Source organism: Indicator indicator, chromosome 18 (assembly GCF_027791375.1).
Source record: "Indicator indicator isolate 239-I01 chromosome 18, UM_Iind_1.1, whole genome shotgun sequence".
Classification (NCBI taxonomy): domain Eukaryota; kingdom Metazoa; phylum Chordata; class Aves; order Piciformes; family Indicatoridae; genus Indicator; species Indicator indicator.
The window spans coordinates 18398434-18417074 of NC_072027.1; the positions used below are offsets into that span (position 1 = coordinate 18398434).

Below are 18641 nucleotides of genomic sequence, written 5' to 3' on the forward strand. Positions count from 1 at the left end.
ATGTGGGAGGATGCTGCTCCATACTGGCTCGTGGTCATGGATTGCTTCTGGGTTACTCTTCCCAGAGGGCCCCACGATGAGCTCCTGGTGGTGGAGAAAAAGACAGTAGCTTTTTGTTAGGATCCTGTGAGTCCTTGAGTAGGAACTGGGGTTCAAACTTTTAATTTTTAATTAAAAAGTAATTTTAATTTTTAAGCTTTGGATGGAGCTTTGACAAAGAGAAAAAAGAGAAACACGTTCAACAGGGAGGAAAAATTCAAAGATCCAAACTGAGTTTAAAAAGATGCAACAGATTGGGAGTACAAGTCCTTTCCATATCAGGGTGGCTTAGCAAAGAGTTCTAAGAGAAGTCTGGGGAGGAAAAGGCTCCCAGGAGACCTTTCGTGGCCTTCCAGTATCTGAAGGAGGCTCCAAGAAAGCTGGGGAGGGACTTTTGAGGGTGTCAGGGAGTGATGGGACTGGGGGGAATGGAGCAAAACTAGAAATGGGTAGATTCAGATTGGATATTAGGAAGAAATTCTTTACCATGAGGGTGGTGAGACACTGGCACAGGTTGCCCAGGGAGGTGGTGGAAGCCTCATCCCTGGAGGCTTTTAAGGCCAGGCTGGATGTGGCTGTGAGCAACCTGCTGTAGTGTGAGGTGTCCCTGCCCATGTCAGGGGGGTTGGAACTGTCTGATCCTTGAGGTCCCTTCCAACCCTAACAATTCTATGATTCTGTTTCTAGTAGACATTTTTACTTGGAGATGGTGGGCAATGATGGTGAACACAGCAGTCCCAGAGCACTGAGCACCTGTGGCTGTAGCTCTGGTTGACCATGGAAGGCAGTAAGGGCTGATCCTTGGGCAGTCAGTGGTGCCAGAAGGAGCCTCAGTATCCAGGCAGATGTACTGATAAATCCATTCTCATTCTTGGTGAGGTTGATTTCATGGAGGTGGGTGTTTAGCTGTTTAGCTTAGGTGGCATAGCTGCAGTCCCACCAAAATCACCACCTATGTGGTTTCCACCCTGCTAATGAAATCCTGAGGCATATGTGGCCCTGGGACACTGAGACTTTCTTCCTGGCTGTGCAGATGTGGACTGCTAACTGGATCTTGGGAGATGTTATTATCTCTTACTTCTATCTTATTTCTTTATGTATCTGATCTCTGAAGAGGAATGTTGATGCCTTCCAGCTACATGGGAATGCTGAGACCAATACTGAGGAGCCCCTAGGATTTGATGTCTAGCATCCATGAGGTGATGTTTGTGCCAGACCTTCATTTTTGTCCCTTTGCTGTGTTGTGGGCTTTCTCAGAGCCACTTCCTCATGGGAGGCTGTGTTTTGGGGTGGTGTCCATAGAGAAGCTCATCCAGCTGTGAGGTCCCTTACCCTGCTCTTGGCCCCCTTGTTGACACCTCTGCAGTCAGAGCAGAGGTGACAGCACTGCTCTTCTGTAGTCAGAGCAGCTGGTGGCACAGCACGGCTGCCCTGGGGCTGTCCTCACTGCACAGCATGACATCAGCTTGCAGATAACCTCAGCCTGCTGGCATTTGGACCCTGAGGTTCTTTTATCATATATTTATTTTTTCCTCTTTCTATGCCTGACTGCTGCCTGTTCACCCCTCCTGCAGCAGCTTCTGCCCATCCTTACACCACTCTACATCTTTTCCACTTTTCCTAATTCCTTTTATTTCCTTCCCTCTCTCCTTCCCACCTCCTGACTGAGCATTCCTGTCTCTGCACCACTCACTTCTGTTTCAAAGCTGACTTCACACAAATAACAAAACTAATCTAACAAAACCCCTGCAAAGATTAAACACATTCTGAAACAGACCTGAACGGATGCATGGAGCAGTGACTTCATTTCAGCAATGTTGTGACAGAAATGGAAAATCCAGATCCAGCTGAAGCATTTAATTTAGATGCCATGTGTGCTGGGGCTTGCAGGCAGCATAGATACACCAGGTGCTATATAAACAAGGGACATCAAGAGGAGTGTGGCAGCAGGTCAAGAGAGGTGGTTCTGCCCCTTGTGAGATACCCCCTTGAACACTGCATCCAGTTCTGCTATCCCCAGCATAAGGACACAGAGCTGTTGGAGTGAGTCCAGAGGAGGCCACAAAGATGATTAAAAGTGCTGCAGCACCTCTGCTATGAGGACAGGCTGAGGGACCTAGGGGTGTTCAGCCTAGAGAAGACCCCAGGGGGACCTTAGAGCTGCCTTCAAATACCTGAAGGGAGCATACAGGAAGGCTGCAGGGGGACTTTTCATAAGGGTGTCCTAGAAACAGGATGAGAGGGAATGGTTTTAAGCTGAGGGAGAATAGGTTTAGATTGAATCTTAGGAAGAAATTCTTTCCAGTGAGGTTGGTGAAACACTGGAACAGGTTGCCTAGAGAGGTCATGGATGCCCTCTCCCTTGAGGGGTGTTCAAGGCCAGGTTGGATAGGCCTTGAGCAACCAAGTCCTAGTTGAGAGGTGTCCCTGCCCATGGCAGGGGGTTGGAAAAGGATGATCTTCAATGTCCCTTCCAACCCAAACCATTCTATGGTTCTATGAATCTCCCCTGAACACCCTCATGTGTGGGGCAGGAGATCACTGAAGTCTCTTTCAGCCAAAGCCATTCTATGATGACCCTTCCTTGCTTGGCAGACAAACCTACCCCAGGATTAAGAGTGAAAGGACAGCTTTCCTGCTGTGACTACACCCACACAGGTTTCTTCAGGTTGCACCAGTCAGGGACTGACCCTGTGCACACATCTGACTAAGGTGAACTCTCTGCCAGGAGCACACAACCACCAACCACATTCTCTTGACGTGCTGCACCTTGAATCACCCTGACAGAGGAGAGACTGGAAGCCTTAGTTTACCTTATGCACTTAACAACCTACCTGTGGCCTCTCCTTGCCTGTCCTCTTCCTGGGCTTAGTGTTTGGTTTTCACCAAGTGAAAAGGGACAAAAGAAATGTTTAAAAAAAAACCCAACAAAACACAACAGGAAAATGGGATTGCTAAACCCACAAACACAGTTAAAAGGAAGATTTGGGGTCAAGCAGAAAACTTCTAACTCATTGTAGAAAATGGATTAGCTTTCAGGTTGCCAGCACAGCCTGATGCTGTCTTAATGACATTTCCTGGATGGGAAATGTTAGCTATTGTTCCTGGGTGCCTGTCTAAACAGCACCCTGCATCTTGGGCTCCCTGACAGAGCCTGCCACCATGTTCCAGAGAGAGCTGTTAATTAAGAGACAAAGTCCAATCTCCACCTAGCTGGCTCTATCTATCTATATATATAACCTTATTTTTTGTTTGCTGAGTCTTTTAACTCTCCATGAGCCAACAGAGCTGCCAGCTGATCTACTTTTTGCTTTGCTTTTCAGCAGTGCAGTGCAGAACGTGTGATTCTCCACAACTCTAAGCCTTCTACCTTTGAGTTTGGAGTTTTAAAAGGGATTTTTTTTTTTAATTCTTTTTTTTTTCCCCCAGATCTGACATTTTGTCCTGAAAGGATGTGAGACGTGCAGAACTGCTGAATGTGGAAGCCACCACGGGAGGCCAAGGCACGATATTAAAAGGAGTAATGAAAGAAAGCAAGCTATTGAAGTGTAAACTCAATTTTACTGAGAGTATGCTGCAGATCAGAAATGAGTAGTTTGAATCCCTGGTGAAACTGACACACACACAAAAATATTAATGCTTTGGTACAAGCAGAAAATAAAAAGAGCTTAAAAAAAAAAAACCCAACAAAACCAAACAAAACTCTGTGTTTCCAGAGGAGAGGCTGTTTGTTAAGGCACTGGAGCCCCTATATTATTTCAATAACAGGTATCTCAGGCAGTATCCTAATTCCAGAATTCACTTTCAATTAACTTTACTCACTGCCAGGACTGGGCTCTCGATTCCTATTTGCTTGCTGGATTATAAAACAAAAGTGTTCTGTTTATTTCCTTGTCTGGGATCCCTGTATTGGATGCAACCTGCAGGAAGGAAAAATGCAATCTCAGTCGCTGCAGGACACTGTCTGTCTCCCTGCAAAAATCGGAAACAGGGCCCTGCTAAAGCTGTTCAACCAGGAGCAGGAGCAGGAGCAGAGTCATGGTCTGGTGCCCCCATCATAAGAAGGACATGGAACTGTTGGAGTGAGTCCAGAGGAGGGCCACAAAGATTATCCAAGGGTTGGAGCACCTCTGCTGTGAGGATAGGCTGAGGGAGCTGGGGTTGTTCACCCTGATGAGAAGATTCTGTGGAGACCTTTTAGCTGCCTTCCAGCACCTGAAGGGAACCTTCAAGAAGGTTGCAGAGGGACTTTTCAGAAGGGTGTCTAGAAACAGAACAACAGGGAAAGGTTTCAAGCTGAAGGAGAGTAGGTTTAGACTGGATTTTAGAAAGAAGTTCTTCAGTACGAGGGTGTTGAGACTCTGGAACAGGTTGCCCAGAGAGGTCATGGGTGCTCATTCCCTGGAGGTGTTCAAGGCTAGGCTGGATGAGGCCTTGGACAACCAAGTCTAGTTGAGTGGCATCTCTGCCCATGGAAGGGGAGTTGGAGTAGATGATCTCTGATGTCGCTTCCAAACTAAGTCATTATATGATTCTATGAATCTGCTGTGCCTTTGCTGTGACATTGACGTGGGGGCCAGCCACCTTGGGAATCTGCATGGGCTGCCTGCCTGCCTTGGCTAAATCACCTACCTTGAGTGAACCTCTCTGGGAGGCTGCCCAAGCTCTGTCTATGTTGCTTCATATCAAAGGATGGAGTGAGTAGATTCAGATGTCTCAGAAGTGCTGGCAAATGATTCGTGAAACGTATTAAATTCATTCAGTTGTTCTTACAACCCAGTACAAGTGTAAGTTCTGTCAGAGACATTTGTATTAAAAACCTTCTCAAAACACACCATGAAAAATCCCAGAGTAATTTGTTGTAGGATGAAAACGGTCACTCTCACATGAGAAGCTCACTGAGGCTTTTCAAAGAAACCTTTGAAACAAATTACCTCCTAAAGATAGCTCTCCCCCTCTGCATGCCTACCTCTGTGGGTTGAGGCTGGGTCCTCAAAACCTCCCTCTTGTCTGAGAGAGGCTCTGATGGCCCTGCTTGTGCTCCTGGGACTTCTCCCCTGTATTCGTGTTATTAGAGGCACTGGCATGAAAACAAGACTTTTCCTAAAAGTTCTCAAGGTTAATGTACTTTAGGTTTCCAAATCAAAACTCCCATTCACAAAATCCAAGAGGTAACAAGCTATAATTTTTCTTCCACCTCTTTCAAATCCCAGTATTCAACAATCATGCAATGGTTTGGGTGGGAAGGGACCTTTAAAACTCATCTAGACCAACCCCTCTGCAATTATCAGGGACATCTGCAATTAGAGCAGGCTGCTCAGAGCCCCAGGCAACCTCACCTGGAATGGTTCCAGGGACGGGGCATCTCCCACCTCTCTGGGCAACCTCATCACCTTCAGAGTCAAACATTTCTCCTTTCTCTGCAGTCTAAATCTCTTTCAGTTCAGACCATCACCCCTTGTCTTGTCACAAGAGGCCCTGCTCAAAAGTCTCTCCCCAGTTTTCTGAACAACCCCTGAAGCGCTGAAAGGCCACTAGAAGGTCTCCCTGGAGTCTTTTCCTCTCAAGGCTGAACAACCCCAATTCTCTCAGCCTGGCCTCACAGCAGAGGGCTTCCAGCCCTGCCAGCATTGCTGTGGCCTCCTCTGGCCCTGCTCCAACAGGTCCCTGTTGGTACTGAGGACTCCAGAGCTGCCCCAGCACTGCAGGGGGGGTCTGAGCAGAGCACAGCAGAGGGGCAGAATCCCCTCCCTGCCCCTGCTGCTGGGGATCAGCTCAGCACACAGCTGGGTCTGGGGAGCCTTCCCTTTCGCCTGCGGGGGCCGTGGCGCAGGACACCTTCCAGCCCTCACCTGCCGGCGGGCGGTGCCGGGAAGGGCGCGGGGGCGGCGCGGCGGGCGGTGCCGGGAAGAGCGGCCGGGCCGGGCTGGGGAAGGCAGGGCGGGGGAGGCGCCCGGAAGAGCCGATTTCCTCCGCGGGACGGGAGCGGTGTGGGGAGAAGGAGACAAAGCGGCCGGGGCAAGGCGGGCGGCCGGCGGAGAGGCGATCCTGCAGCTTCCCGGTAAAGTTGCGGGGTGCTGCTGGGGCGCGGGGCGGTCCGCTCGGTCTCTCGCAGTTGGAAAGTTTGTCGCGGGGAGGCGGGCTGGGCCCTGCCAGCTCTCTGCGAGGGGAGGCGGCGGAGCGGAGCGCCGCGGAGAGGAGCGGGCTGGGCAGGGCCGCGCCGCTGCCGCCTCCGGGGCGTGGGCCTCGGCCGGCTCGGAGGCCGCGCTGGGCCAGGCCGGTGCGGAGTAAGGGGGAAGCCGGCTGTGATTTGGGCTGATGTGCGTTGTTTTCTGGAGGAAAGGCGCCAGGCGACCTCGGCTCCCGCAGAAGTTTCGGTGGCAGGGGGGCTGTGCGGAGAGGCTCCTCCCCGTGCAGCCGGGCACAGCCCGGCGGGGCCGCCCCGGCGCCGCTCTCCGGCCGAGGGCCCGGGTAACGCGGAGGTAGTCCTGGCCCCGGTGAGCTCCTCCTTCTCTTCTCGACCCCCGAGTTCCTGGGGGCGGTGCAAGCCGGGGTGAGCAGGCTGCCTCCCGCCCGAGTTGGCGTTCCTGGCCCCCAGTAGCTGTTCGCTGGGAGTACCCCGCCGCCTCCTCGCCTTCGCTGGGCTCTGGCACGTTTTTTGACACCCACCTCTAATTGGTAGCGTGCAGCAAAGCGAGCGCCTCTCCTTCGCTGACAAGAAGCTTCCTGCTACTTTTTTACAGCCAAAAAGCAGAGCCGGTATCAACTCCCAGCCGCCCGCTTGGGCATGACCCTTGTTCCCGCAGTCTGTAGCTGGGGGGTCAGTGTGCAGTGGGGGTCGGCCGGTTTTGATTCACCCATCTCTTTCGCTGCTTCAACACGTGGAATCCTCCAGGTTGAAAAGTTGGGCAGGAAAGTTCAGTGAGGAGCTGGGTGTGATCCAGTCTCATTCTCTGTCTGCCCTCGGCCTGCCCCGCCCAGGAGGCGACTGAGTGTTTTCTGGCGAGAGGTTTTCGATCGCTCGCACCCACTCCGTCTGGGGTCCCAGCCTCCATGACCCTGCCCTCATTCCAGCGTTCGGAGCTGTGACCTAAGGCACTGTCTGGGTTATCTAGGTTAGCTGTATTGAACTAGTCTGGGAGCTCTTCTCCTCACCCTATCTCTCTTTTTTTTTTTTTTTCTTCCCTGCTGTTATTGTTTTACTTTGCCTTTTGTTTTTGCGTTGGGGGTTGTCGGAGGCACTCGTGGTGCTGGAGTTGCTGGTTTCCTGCGTTTTTCCTGCGCTGTGAGTGGGGAAGGGGGGAGGTGGGAGAGGCTCAGGCAGTTGCACCCTTTTGCTGACTCGCATCCTCAGGCTTGCAGTGCTTTCAAGCCCGGCTGCAGGCTGTGGGGTTGGTTTATTTTTTTGCCCAGGTTGGTTTGTAAGCAGGTTTGTGTTTAAATGGAAGTGAAGGCCAGTTAACAGTAAGCCTGTTAGGTACCCTTTGGTCTGTCTCGGGGTGCTAAGGCCAGGTGTAAGTGTTTCATAAGACTGGTTTCTCCCTGCTGAATCGAAACTTTGTTTAAAAAAGGACATAACTTTGTGTTGAGTCACTGTTTATTTACAGGGAAACCGTTTTTAAAGCATCAAGGAAATGTAGGTTGTTGGGTTGGTGGGTTTTTTTTGTTTTTCTTCTTTTTTTACTTTCCTCAGGAGAAAAATGACAAAGGTTTGTTAGGGTAGAGGGTTTTAAAACACCTAACCTTTTCTGTGCTAAACAACATGCCTCTAGCCTTCGGATTTTATCAGCCAGCTCTAATAATAGGCCTCTGCATCAGAGATTAAAAGTTTATGCAAGGTGGCAGTGGGAGAGCACAGCGGGCAGGGATTAGAAATCCCCCTCCAAACCCATGATTTGAAAATCCCAACGTAAATATTTACCCACGATAAATTCCTGAGCTTTGTGAAACGTCAGCGTTTCTGCGCTGACAAGGGGTAATGGCAGACATTAATGTGCAGCTTCTTTGTAGGGCTTCCCTTGGTTTGATAAAGTGAACTGAAAGATGCAATAGAAAAAGTAATTTGTGGTGGTTTTCTTTCTCAGCAGTGTGAATGTCTGCCTTCTGCAGCTGTAAGATGGAGAAAGTGATCTTGGAAAGGAATTCACATTAGTGGAAATGCTAGAGCTGGAAATATGCTTTAGTGGGGCTTAAGGCTTCCTTGAAATTAATATCCACTATTTGCTTTCTGAATTCCCTTTCTTATGCAGAGAATTAGTTAAATATTTAGCAGCATAACAAGTCTGCTCGTAGGTGGATAGCAAGACAGGTGGCCTATGTGTCTTTGCTGAATCCAGGTTTACTGGCATCTCTTGGCTTTGCTGGACACTAAAAGGAATGTGGTGAATAAAAGAGGAGTGAGGATGAATGTTAGACCAGTGCCATGTTGAGACAGTCATCCAACACTGTGATAAATGCCTGTTGTTGCCTACTATTGGGCCTTCATTAGCAATCACTGAAATCACCTGCATCCAGTTCTGGGGCCCTCAGCATAAGGAGGACATGGAACTGTTAGAGCGGGTCCAGAGAAGACAACAAAGATGATCAAAGGGATGGAGAACTGCCCTGATGAGGACAGGTTGAGGTGGTTGGGGTTGTTCAGCCTGGAGAAGACTCCAGTGAGACCTTAGAGCAGGCTTCCAGCACCTGAAGGGACTACAGAAGAGCTGGGGAGGGACTTTTTACAGGGGCTTGCAGTGACAGGATGAGGGACAATGGCTTTGAGCTGGAAAAGGGGAGATTGAGACTGGAGATTAGGAAGAAATTCTTTCCAGTGAGGGTGGTGAGGCACTGGAGCTGTTTGCCCATGTAGGTCATGGATGCCCTCTCCCTGGAGGTGTTCAAGGCCAGGTTGGATGAGGCCTTGAGTAACCTGGGCTGGTGGGAGGTGTCCCTGCCTATGGCAGGGGGATTGAAACTGAATGATCTTTTAAGGTCCCTTCCAACCCAAATCATTCTATGAAATTCTTGTGCTGTGAAACTCCAGCATGTATAACCTTGAGGAACTGGATCCCTCCCTGCTCTGGGAGTTCACCCTGATTCAGTTGTACAGCTAATCTGGAACAGCTTTATTCAGCAAGTTTGCAGCTCATGTGCTGGTTAAACAGCAGAGTTGCAGCTGTAGAGAAAGTGCAGATGTTTGATAATTACTACTTTTAACTCTGCACTATTTTAATCCAGCGTATGAGACTTAAAATAGAGCCTACCACAAAATTGTACAGCAGCAGGCTTGCTGGAGGAGCCACGCCGGGAAGGGGAGGGTTTGAGAGTGACCTGCTGTGCCACAAAGAGAGGTGGGTGCAGATGGAGGTGAAGGAGGTGCAGAGGAATGCAGTCTGTGCAACTCCCAGTGGGACCTTTCTCCTTGGATGAGTGAGACTGGTTATCTTGCAGGCAGGGTGAGAATGGGTGTTAACGCCTGTTTCTGGTGTGCAATGGGTTGCTGTAGACTCTTCTGTTGGCAAAGCTGATACATAAAGATGATTCATAATTCCTCCTTGGCTGTCGTATTTAAAGAGCCAGCTACCTTTTCTCTGAACCTGAATACATGTTTTTGTTGCTTAGTCCCAGGTGGACTACTGAAAACATCTGCTAGTCCTTTGACATGAGTTTATAAACAGCTCTGGTGGGATGGGAAAGGAGGAACCTTTTCCCTGTGCTTTATGAAGTGATGGAAATGATTAAATGGGCAGATCTAACCCAGCACAGGTTGCAAAGAGAAACTCTCCCCTGACTTCTTCTGTTGTAGTTTCTCTAACTTTTACACCACTCGATTACCCATGTAGGTGCCTGAGAATCCCTTTTGAAAGGCTTTAAGTTCAGGCACCTATGGCTGGAAAAGCAGATATGAAGGATAGGGGCCTACAAGAAAGCTGGGGAGGGACTTTTTAGGGTGTCAGGTAATGATAGGACTAGGGGGAATGGGAAAAAAAAAACAGAAATGGGTGGATTCAGATTGGAAGTTAGGAAGAAATTCTTCACCATGAGGGTGGTGAGACACTGGCACAGGTTGCCCAGGGAGGTGGTGGAAGCCTCATCCCCAGAGGTTTTTAAGGCCAGGCTGGTTGTGGCTCTGAGCAACCTGCTGTAGGTGTCCCTGCCCGTGGCAGGGGGGTTGGAACTTTATGATCCTCGAGGTCCCTTCCAACCCTAACAATTCAATGATTCTGTGATATTATAGCTGTGATTCTTCTCAGTTAATAAGTCAGTAAGAATTAATGCTGTCAGGAACTTGATGGCATATGGGTTTTTTTTTCCTTCCTTCCCCTGCTTTTCCCACTCCCCCAGGATTCACTTAGTTTTTGTTCTCTGTTTTATTCTGGTTACTTTTAGTGGTAACATCTCCACAGATCTAAGGCTTTTCATGTCTCTTTCAGGGTGGTACAAACCCAGCACAGAAGATCCACTGAAATAAATGGTCTGCACGGGGGTTGCAGTAGCAATATAGCTTTATGTAGCCAAAAGGGTCAGTTTAATTTTTCATGTAAACAAGGCTGAGCTGTGTGCCTATAAAACAGTGTTTAACCTGCATAACACCGAGCAGGTCAGTATTCATCTTTGTAAAGTGCTCTTGGCATCTTCAGCTGGAGCCGTAGGTGGGTAAATGGTTTTCTTAATTGACTGGAGTAACAAATTCAGAAGCAGTGTAGCAGAGGACAGAGCTGGTGGTAGGCTGAGAAGCAAGAAGGTGCAAGCAGCTGTTGCTGTGTGTGAATACAGCCCATCAAGACATGCAAGCTGCCTGGACTTCACTTGCTTTTTTTTTGAGTGTGTGCCTCTAGTATATCCTTACAAACCTGATTTCCTTCAGCATGGCTTAAAGACCTAGTGAGTGGTGTTGAAGAGTTGTTCTACAGTCTTGGATAATTCATGATGGACTCTGGACATGTATGCAGGTGACAAGTCTCATCTAAAACTCATGTGCAATTTACTATCAAGTTAATCTCAACCCATGCCTGATGTCCAGGTGTTTCAGAGTCTGAGCATCTTAAAAATGAAATTATTAATTCATTTGGAAGATGAAAAGCTGAACAGATGCACAGGGGACTTTATGTGATCTGATTAGTGAAGCTGAGAGGTCCATCCAGCCTAGTGTCCTGTCTCACAGAATCACAGGATGGTAGGGATTGGAAGGGACTTCTGGAGATGATCCAGTCTGATCCTCCTGATGAAACAGTCACCCACAGGAGCCTGCCCATGGGTGGGGTGGGGGGCGTGTTGGAATCTCCCTATAGAGGGAGACTCCGCAACCTCTCTGGGCAGCCTGCTCCAGGCCTCCAGCACCCTCACACCAAACAACTTTCTCCTGTTCAGAGGGAACCTCCTGGGTTCCAGTGTGTGCCTGTTGTTCTGTCACTGGGTGCTACTGACAAGAGTCTGACTCCATCCTCTTGCCCCCCACCCTTTAGCTCTTGCTGAGCATTAATCAGATCCCCTCTGAGGCTGCTCTTCTCCAGACTCAACAGCCCCAGGGCTTTCAGCCTTTCCTCTCCCAGAGATGTTCTTTGTAGCCTCCTCTGGACTCTCTCCAGTAGTTCCCTGTCTCTCTTGAACCAGGGAACCCAAGAGGGCACGTTGTTGGCTCGTGGTGAACTTGTTGTCCCCCAGCACTCCAAAGTTCTTCTCTGCAGAGCTGCTTTCCAGCAGCTCAAGGCCTCACCTCTGCTGGTGCAGGGGGTTATTGTTCCCCAGGTGCAGGACTCTACGCTTGCCCTTGTTGCACTTCATGACTCTCATCATGAGGTTTTGGTTGTTCTGCTCCCATGTTCTGCTTCTTATTAGTCTAGCCCTCCTCTGAGGCCCTAAATTCCAGCCCTTTGCTTGCCCTTGGCCAAGCTGGCTGTTAACACCATGAGGAAGGAAAAAGGCAGGACCTTGGGGCGTCATTTCCATTCCCACTGCTTGTCACACTGTTGAACAGTGTCCTCTGGCCCCTTTGATGCCTTAGAGTGCTGAATCCTCTTGGGTGGTGTCTGGTGTCCCTTTCTGGTTTCCTGATCATAATATTTGACCCTTGCCTCCCTTCTTTTTATTGACCCCCACAACTGTTTGGCTTCCCTTTCCTGTATCCTGCCCCTACAGGTTTTTTTTTTTTTTTGAGTGGTGGCAATCAATGTATAAAGCCTTTCCTTAAAGAGCAAGCAATAAAACAAGCAATAAAGCCATGAGCAGAGGGCAGTGGAGTAGCATTGCTTGCCTGAGGTGCTGTGCCAGGCTCCTGCGGTGTGGGAGCTTCCTGAGCCAGGATTTGGAGCCCAGGCTGACTTCTGATCCATAGACTTGTCCAGAGGCTCTCATGGCTGTGCTTTGGATGCTGGTGGGCTCGTCTGCAGGTGCACACCACCTGTCTCTCTGCTGTGTTCCACAGGCTCAGTTCAAGGACTTCATTTATTTTACCTCTAGAAACCTTGAAAGCTTCAGAGTAGGTGCAAGTAAGATGAATGACAGAGCATACTTTTTTTTTTGCAGAGCAGAAAGCAAGGTTCTGGTTTGGCTGCGTGAAAAAGCTCTGGAGTGGTTTACATTTCTGGCCAGACTATGGCTTTGTAGTCACTGCCACTTCCACTGTTTGGGAGCTCTTTGGTTACAAACCACTGCCCTACAGCTGGGAGCACATTTCCTCACTGGTGTTAAACAGTGATGAAATCAGAGATGTGGGGAAGGCTCTTAGGGAAGGAGACATAGCCCTGATTTGTTCCTCTGTAGCATTTCTACTACTGGTGGAGTCCCCAGTCATAAGACTCTTGGTTTGTATAGAATTGTGGAACTGCTTGCTTTGGAAGAGACCTCTAAGATCATCCAGTCCAGCTGTCAACCCAGCACCACCATGGCCATTAGACCATGTGCCCAAGTGCCATGGCCACACATTTTTTGGACACTTCCAGGGATGGTGACTCCTCCTCTTCCTGGGCAGCCTGTTCCAATGCCTGACTACTCTTTCAATACAGAAATTTCTACTAACCACAGAATGTTAGGGGGTTAGAAGGGAGCTCTAGAGATCATCTGGTCCATCCCCAGTATCCATTCTAAACATCCCCTGGTACTTCTGGCATCCCTGGCACTCTCCACTGGTACAGTGAAGAGTGTCATATCATTGTGTGAGTGGTTTTTCTTTCTCCCCCTCTCCAGCTGAGATTAGGGATGACAATATAATGATCAAAGATGCAATAAATGGAAGCAAACTCCCCAACCCAACCATCCAGAAAGTTTCTTCATAACTAAACAGATAATGCAGATGAGTTGGTAAAACCTCAAGGAAAGATTAATTCCTGGTCTGTATGCATCAGTACTTCAGCATCAGATGTTTTAAGCTGGTTTACTTAGTTTGCAGGAATTGCTGAAGACAATTTGATGATGTTGAACAGAATATTGTGTTGGGCCCAGGGAGAAGGCAGCAGAACCAAAGGGGAGGTGCTGGTGCAGAGCCAGCTGAAGGGGATTTCTTAGCTCATCTGTTTGCTGCTTTTTTGTGTGTGTGTCTGGTAGCTTTGTCTTTGTTTCCTGTTCCTGGGGGTGAGGAGAAGGGATGGAAACAGAAAATGAATCAGATGCAAGTTGGGTTCCACTCAAAGTGGCTGTGTTGCTAGCTGAAAATCCCTGTGTTTTCCTCCAAGGCGAGCCAAGCAATGACTCCTTCCTCTCCAACCTTCCTGTTCCTTCCTGTTGCTTTTATGAAACGTGGGTGGGTCCCATGACATTGGTGGTGTTTAACCAGAAGTTGCTTTAATTGGTCATCCAGGGAGTGTAAGGTGGAACACAGGAAATTCTACCTCAACCTGAAGGAAAAATGTTTGGTGTGAGGGTGCTGGAGCCCTGGAGCAGACTGCCCAGAGAGGTTGGGGAGTCTCCTTCTTTGGAGAGATTCCAAACCTGCCTGGATGTGCTTCTGTGTGACCTGCCCCAGGTGATCCTGCTTTGGTAGGGGGATTGGACTTGATCTCTGGAGGTCCCTTCCAATCCCTAACATTAGAATCATAGAATTGTCAGGGTTGGAAGGACCCTCAAGGATCATAAAGTTCCAACCCCCTTGCCATGGGCAGGGACACCTCACACTAGATCAGGTTGTCACAGCCTGGCTTTAAAAACCTCCAGGGATGAGGCTTCCACCACCTCCCTGGGCAACCCATTCCAGTATCTCATCACCCTCATGGAGAAATACTTCTTCCTAACATCCAATCTGAATCTATCCACTTCTGTTTTTTTTTTTTTTTCCCATTCCCCCTAGTCCTGTCACTCCCTGACACCCTCAAAAGTCCCTCCCCAGCTTTCTTGTAGCCCTCTTCAGATACTGGAAGGCCACAAGAAGGTCTCCTGGGAGCCTTCTCCTCTCCAGACTGAACAACCCCAACTCTTTCAGTCTGTCCTCATAGAAGAGGTGTTCCAGCCCTCTGCTCATCCTCCTGGCCGTTTTCTGGACATGTGGAGAACATTCTATGATTCTGTGATCCGTGTGGCGAGGCAGTGACTGGAGAGGTTTCCTGCCCAGGCAGCTGTGGTTAGCTGTGGATCTCTTGCCCCACTGTGCACCCTTAGTGTGTTGGTACTTGACAGGAGGTGGTTGTGGCTTTGCAGGTAACTCTGGTAAGTATCCAAAAATGAGCCACACCAGTGTGTCTTTATTAGTACTTGTTTGCTGTCCTGGAGAAGCTGCAGAGTTCCTGTCAGTCTCTGCCCTCTGTGTTCTCAGTGTCTGCAGCCTTGTCTGCAGTTTGTGGGAAGAGGAATCACAGAATGTTGGGGGTTGGAAGGGACCTCTGGAGAGAGTCCAACCCCCCTGCCAAGGCAGGGTCACCTGGAAAAGTCACGCAGGAACACATCCAGGCAGGTTTGGAGTATCTCCAGAGATGGAGATGCCACCACCTCTCTGGGCAGCCTGCTCCAGGGCTCCATCATCTATAAAATTTCCTCTTCATGTTTAGATGGAGCTTCTTATGTTCCAGTTTGTGCCTGTCCTGTCACTAGGCACCACTGAACAAAGCCTGATCCCATCCTGGCACCCACCCTTTAAGTACTAGTCAGCATTGATGAGATTGCCCCGTCAGTCTTTTTTTCCAGACTAAAAAGGCCCAATTCTCTCAGTCTTTCCTCACAAGAGAGATGTTCCAGTCCCCTCAGCATCTTTGCAGCCCTTTTCTGTACCCTCTCCAGGAAGTCCCTGTCCTTCTTGAAGCGGGGAGCCCAGAACTGGATCCAGTATTCCAAATGTGGCCTCACCAGGGTCTTGACCGGGTGGCCACACTCTTCTAGATGAACCCCAGGGTGCTATTTGCCTTCTTGGCCACAAAGCCACGTTGCTAGCTCATGACCATCCTGTTGTCCCCCAGGTCCTTTTCCCAAGGTGTGAGCTAGAGCATCCTACCTTACACATTCTTCCCGAGAGCTGCAGTCACTTCCAACCTGCTAAACTCATCATGACCACACTTCTGCATTACCTTTGTGTTCACTTTCCCCCCTGCCATTTGTTTTTGTGATAATTGGGTTTTTTTTCCTTTGCTCCCAGTTTGTGTTGGTGGAGCTGCAAGTTGAGAATTGTGTGTGGGTGTGCAGTGATGGTGCAGTTCTTTCTGTGAAACCAAACCATTGTTTGTAGCTAAGAGATGTTGCTGGAGGTTGCCGTGGGCATTGAGTGAAATTCTTCCCCTTACTGCTTGTGCGTTTTTTTTTCTTTTAAAAAGGTGATTGCTTTCTAATGCTGAGGTAAGAGTGACAGTGTTCCTGAATCAAAGGGAGTGACTGAAAAAGGAATTCTAAATGACTTCTAGAAACTTTCAACAATGTGTTACTTTGAAGGGCTGTTTTGGTTTGAGTTAGAACAGAACTGATTCTGTTCAGGGATTTGACTTCTCAGCTCAGGCTCTGCTCACTGAGGCACTTCCTGCAGTTCAGGGCAGGTTTGCAGAGCCAGGGGCTGCTTCTAGCAGTGACAGTGCTGATGGGAAGAGTTCCTGCCAAGGACTCGGCTGCAGACCAAGGTCTCTGCTAAATCTTGTGTACCATATGGGGGTGCAGAGTAAAAGGCTGTGCCTGTGGGGCAGAGTGGACGGTTCAGGTGACCCTAAACTGACCAACAAGGAATTCTGTCCCATTTACATCATCTTGAGGATAAAGCTGAGGGATCACCAGGGTCAAGTGTTTTGCTTCTCCTTTACTCTGCTTCATTGGCCCTTGTCCCAGGGGCCTTGTCCCTCTTTCTATTGTGCTTTTGGTTTTGGTCCTTGAGTTTCTGAATCCAGCTCCTGATTCTGGTTCCCCATCTGCTGCTGAATGCAGCCACAGCAACAGTGGTGATGGTGACCAGTTGCTCTCAGGGTGTTGGGTTCAATATTAGTTTGTGTCTATTTGCATCTGTGCATTTTATTGTTCTGATTTTCATTAAATTGCTTTCAGTTTCCTGCCCCATCAGTGTCTCTCCCTTCTTCCCTTTGGGAAGGCAGAGGGCTTCACAGAGAGCCTCTGGCACTTGTCTAGCAGCTGGCCCAGCCTTGACCCTTGACAAGAATCTTTACCCTCATGTTCTCTCTTGCTCCAGTGGGTGCTGCCCTTTATAGTAGCTTTTGTAAATGGGAAAATCTCTGGCAGACTCTTCCCCCTCGTGCAGCACTGTGGAGTTTTGTTACACGGGCTGGGAGTGCAGTTGAGAGACTCTGGTATTTAAGCTCTGTTAATGCAACACTGTCCACTTCTGCTTAAGTGAATAGTCTCATCAAACCTTTAATTATAGGAGTCTCTCTCTCTTTTTTTCATACCACATACATCAGCTCAGACAGCTCCAGGTTTTGTGTACTTCTGCCTGCTTTCAAGTCGTTCCTGAAGGGCTGGATTTGGAAGATGCGGTCAGCTAAAAGCAGGGGAGGGTGTTGCATAACAACATATCAATTTAGGAATGAAAATGCAGTTGGAGTGGGGTCAGAATCTGGTTATTTCTGACTTTCTAGCTTAAATAGCACTTTTTAGTGCAGATTTCATTCTGATCCTCAGCACTCAAATACCCAGGTTTCCTTTTCCTTTTATTGCCAGCCATCAGTGGGGTTTTTGCAAGCTAAGCAAGAACTGCTTTTGCAGCACTGGCAAATTCTTGTGCCAGCAGATAAAGTAGGCTAATTCACAACAAACTTGGTGGGCTTTGCCTTATTTGAGGAATGCTTGTGGCAACCTTTTAACAAATTAAATTTTGCCCCTTCTTTCATTCATTGCTGACTGCAGGTTGGTAATTGGAATCTCTGCTGGTATAGTTTGGAGTTTGAAGACCAATGCTCTGTAGCCACAGCCTAGTTATCACATCTTCAGTGACTGTATCCCTAGGGTCTGAAATGCGTCCTGTGGTTCTGAGAGTGGCTGTAAGCTGCTCTTCCATTCTTTTCTGAGGATTTTACGGAAGCTTTACACAATTTTCTGCCTCTAGGATGGGAAGAAACACTGTGAGGATGGAAGAGTTCTCAGTAGTGGAATCAAAGTGGTCCAGCAGACATACAGTCACAGGTTGTATTAGATTGGAAAGGGCCCTCAAAGGGCATCTTGTCCAACCCCCCTGCAGTCAGCAGGGACACCTCCAACTAGGTCAGACTTCTCAGGGCCACATTGAGTCTGATCTTGAATGTCTTCAGGGACAGGGCCTCAACCACGTCTCTAGACAACTTGTTCCATTATTTTGCCACTCTTACTGTGAAGAACTTCTTCTGGATGTCCAACCTAAATCTCCTCTGCTCCAGTTTCAAACCATTGCTCCTTGTCCTTCTAAACAGTCCCTCCCCTGCCTTCCTGTAGATCCCCTTCAGATATTGAAATGTAGCTATATATGTATCTCACCTGAGCTCTGCTGTCTTCTCTAAAGGCTGAGTCCCCTTGTTTAGTTTGGAGGTTCTACCCCTGTACACTTGGGAAGTGTGACAGATAGGGCTGGGATTTTAGGGTTTGAAATTAACCATTGCTGCAGGGATAACTTAGCTGGAAGTTGTTGCTTCTTGCTTAAATGCAAGCATGTTGCCCTGCTGTGTGACCAGAGTGTGACAGCCCTGATCCAGAGAGCACACAGCTAAATACAGCAATTATCTGGTGATTAATTATTCTGGGTTTGGAAGTTGACTTCCAGAATCAATGGAAGATATCTTTCACTGTGGTTGTGGAGACTGAAAAGTGGGTTTCTTAGTGATAGTAATAGCTCCCTGCTTCTGACATGTCTTCTCCTGTCCCAAGTGTTGAAATCCATCTCAGTTGTGCAGGAGATTCTCTTTTCTAGAAGAGAGATGTCCCCTCTAAAGCAGTGTTTTGGTACCCTCTGTTTTCTTTATGTAGCTTGAGTTTTGGTCACTGCAAACTATGCAGCAGTAAATTGGATGCTTGTTGGGACATACCAGGATATTCATCTGGACACTTAACTGCTGGCTGTGAGCAGCAGCTTGGTCCTTGCATTCTTTCAGGATGTCATCCATGAACTGGAGCCTTAGTGGGACATAAATAAACCACTAACTGCCTGTGCTTGCTGTCATTTGGCTTGCCATGCACTTCCTTTCTAGCTCCTTTGAGGCAAAGCAGTCCTGGCAAAAGGAAAACACTCAGAGCCTAAT

The 18641-nt window shown here is 48.6% G+C and overlaps 1 protein-coding gene across 1 annotated transcript in view; it reads right to left on the reverse strand.

The window, feature by feature from the left end:
* Positions 1–7387, reverse strand: part of LOC128972837 (uncharacterized) — a 69499-nt gene extending 62112 nt beyond the window's left edge. Inside the window, exons 1-2 of the mRNA XM_054388964.1 lie at positions 7243–7387; positions 5892–6710 (exon numbers count right to left, since the gene is read on the reverse strand). Of these exons, the coding sequence (XP_054244939.1) occupies positions 5892–6710; positions 7243–7387 (964 nt within the window). The remainder of the gene's footprint in view (positions 1–5891; positions 6711–7242) is intronic.
* Positions 7388–18641: the final 11254 nt, after the last annotated feature.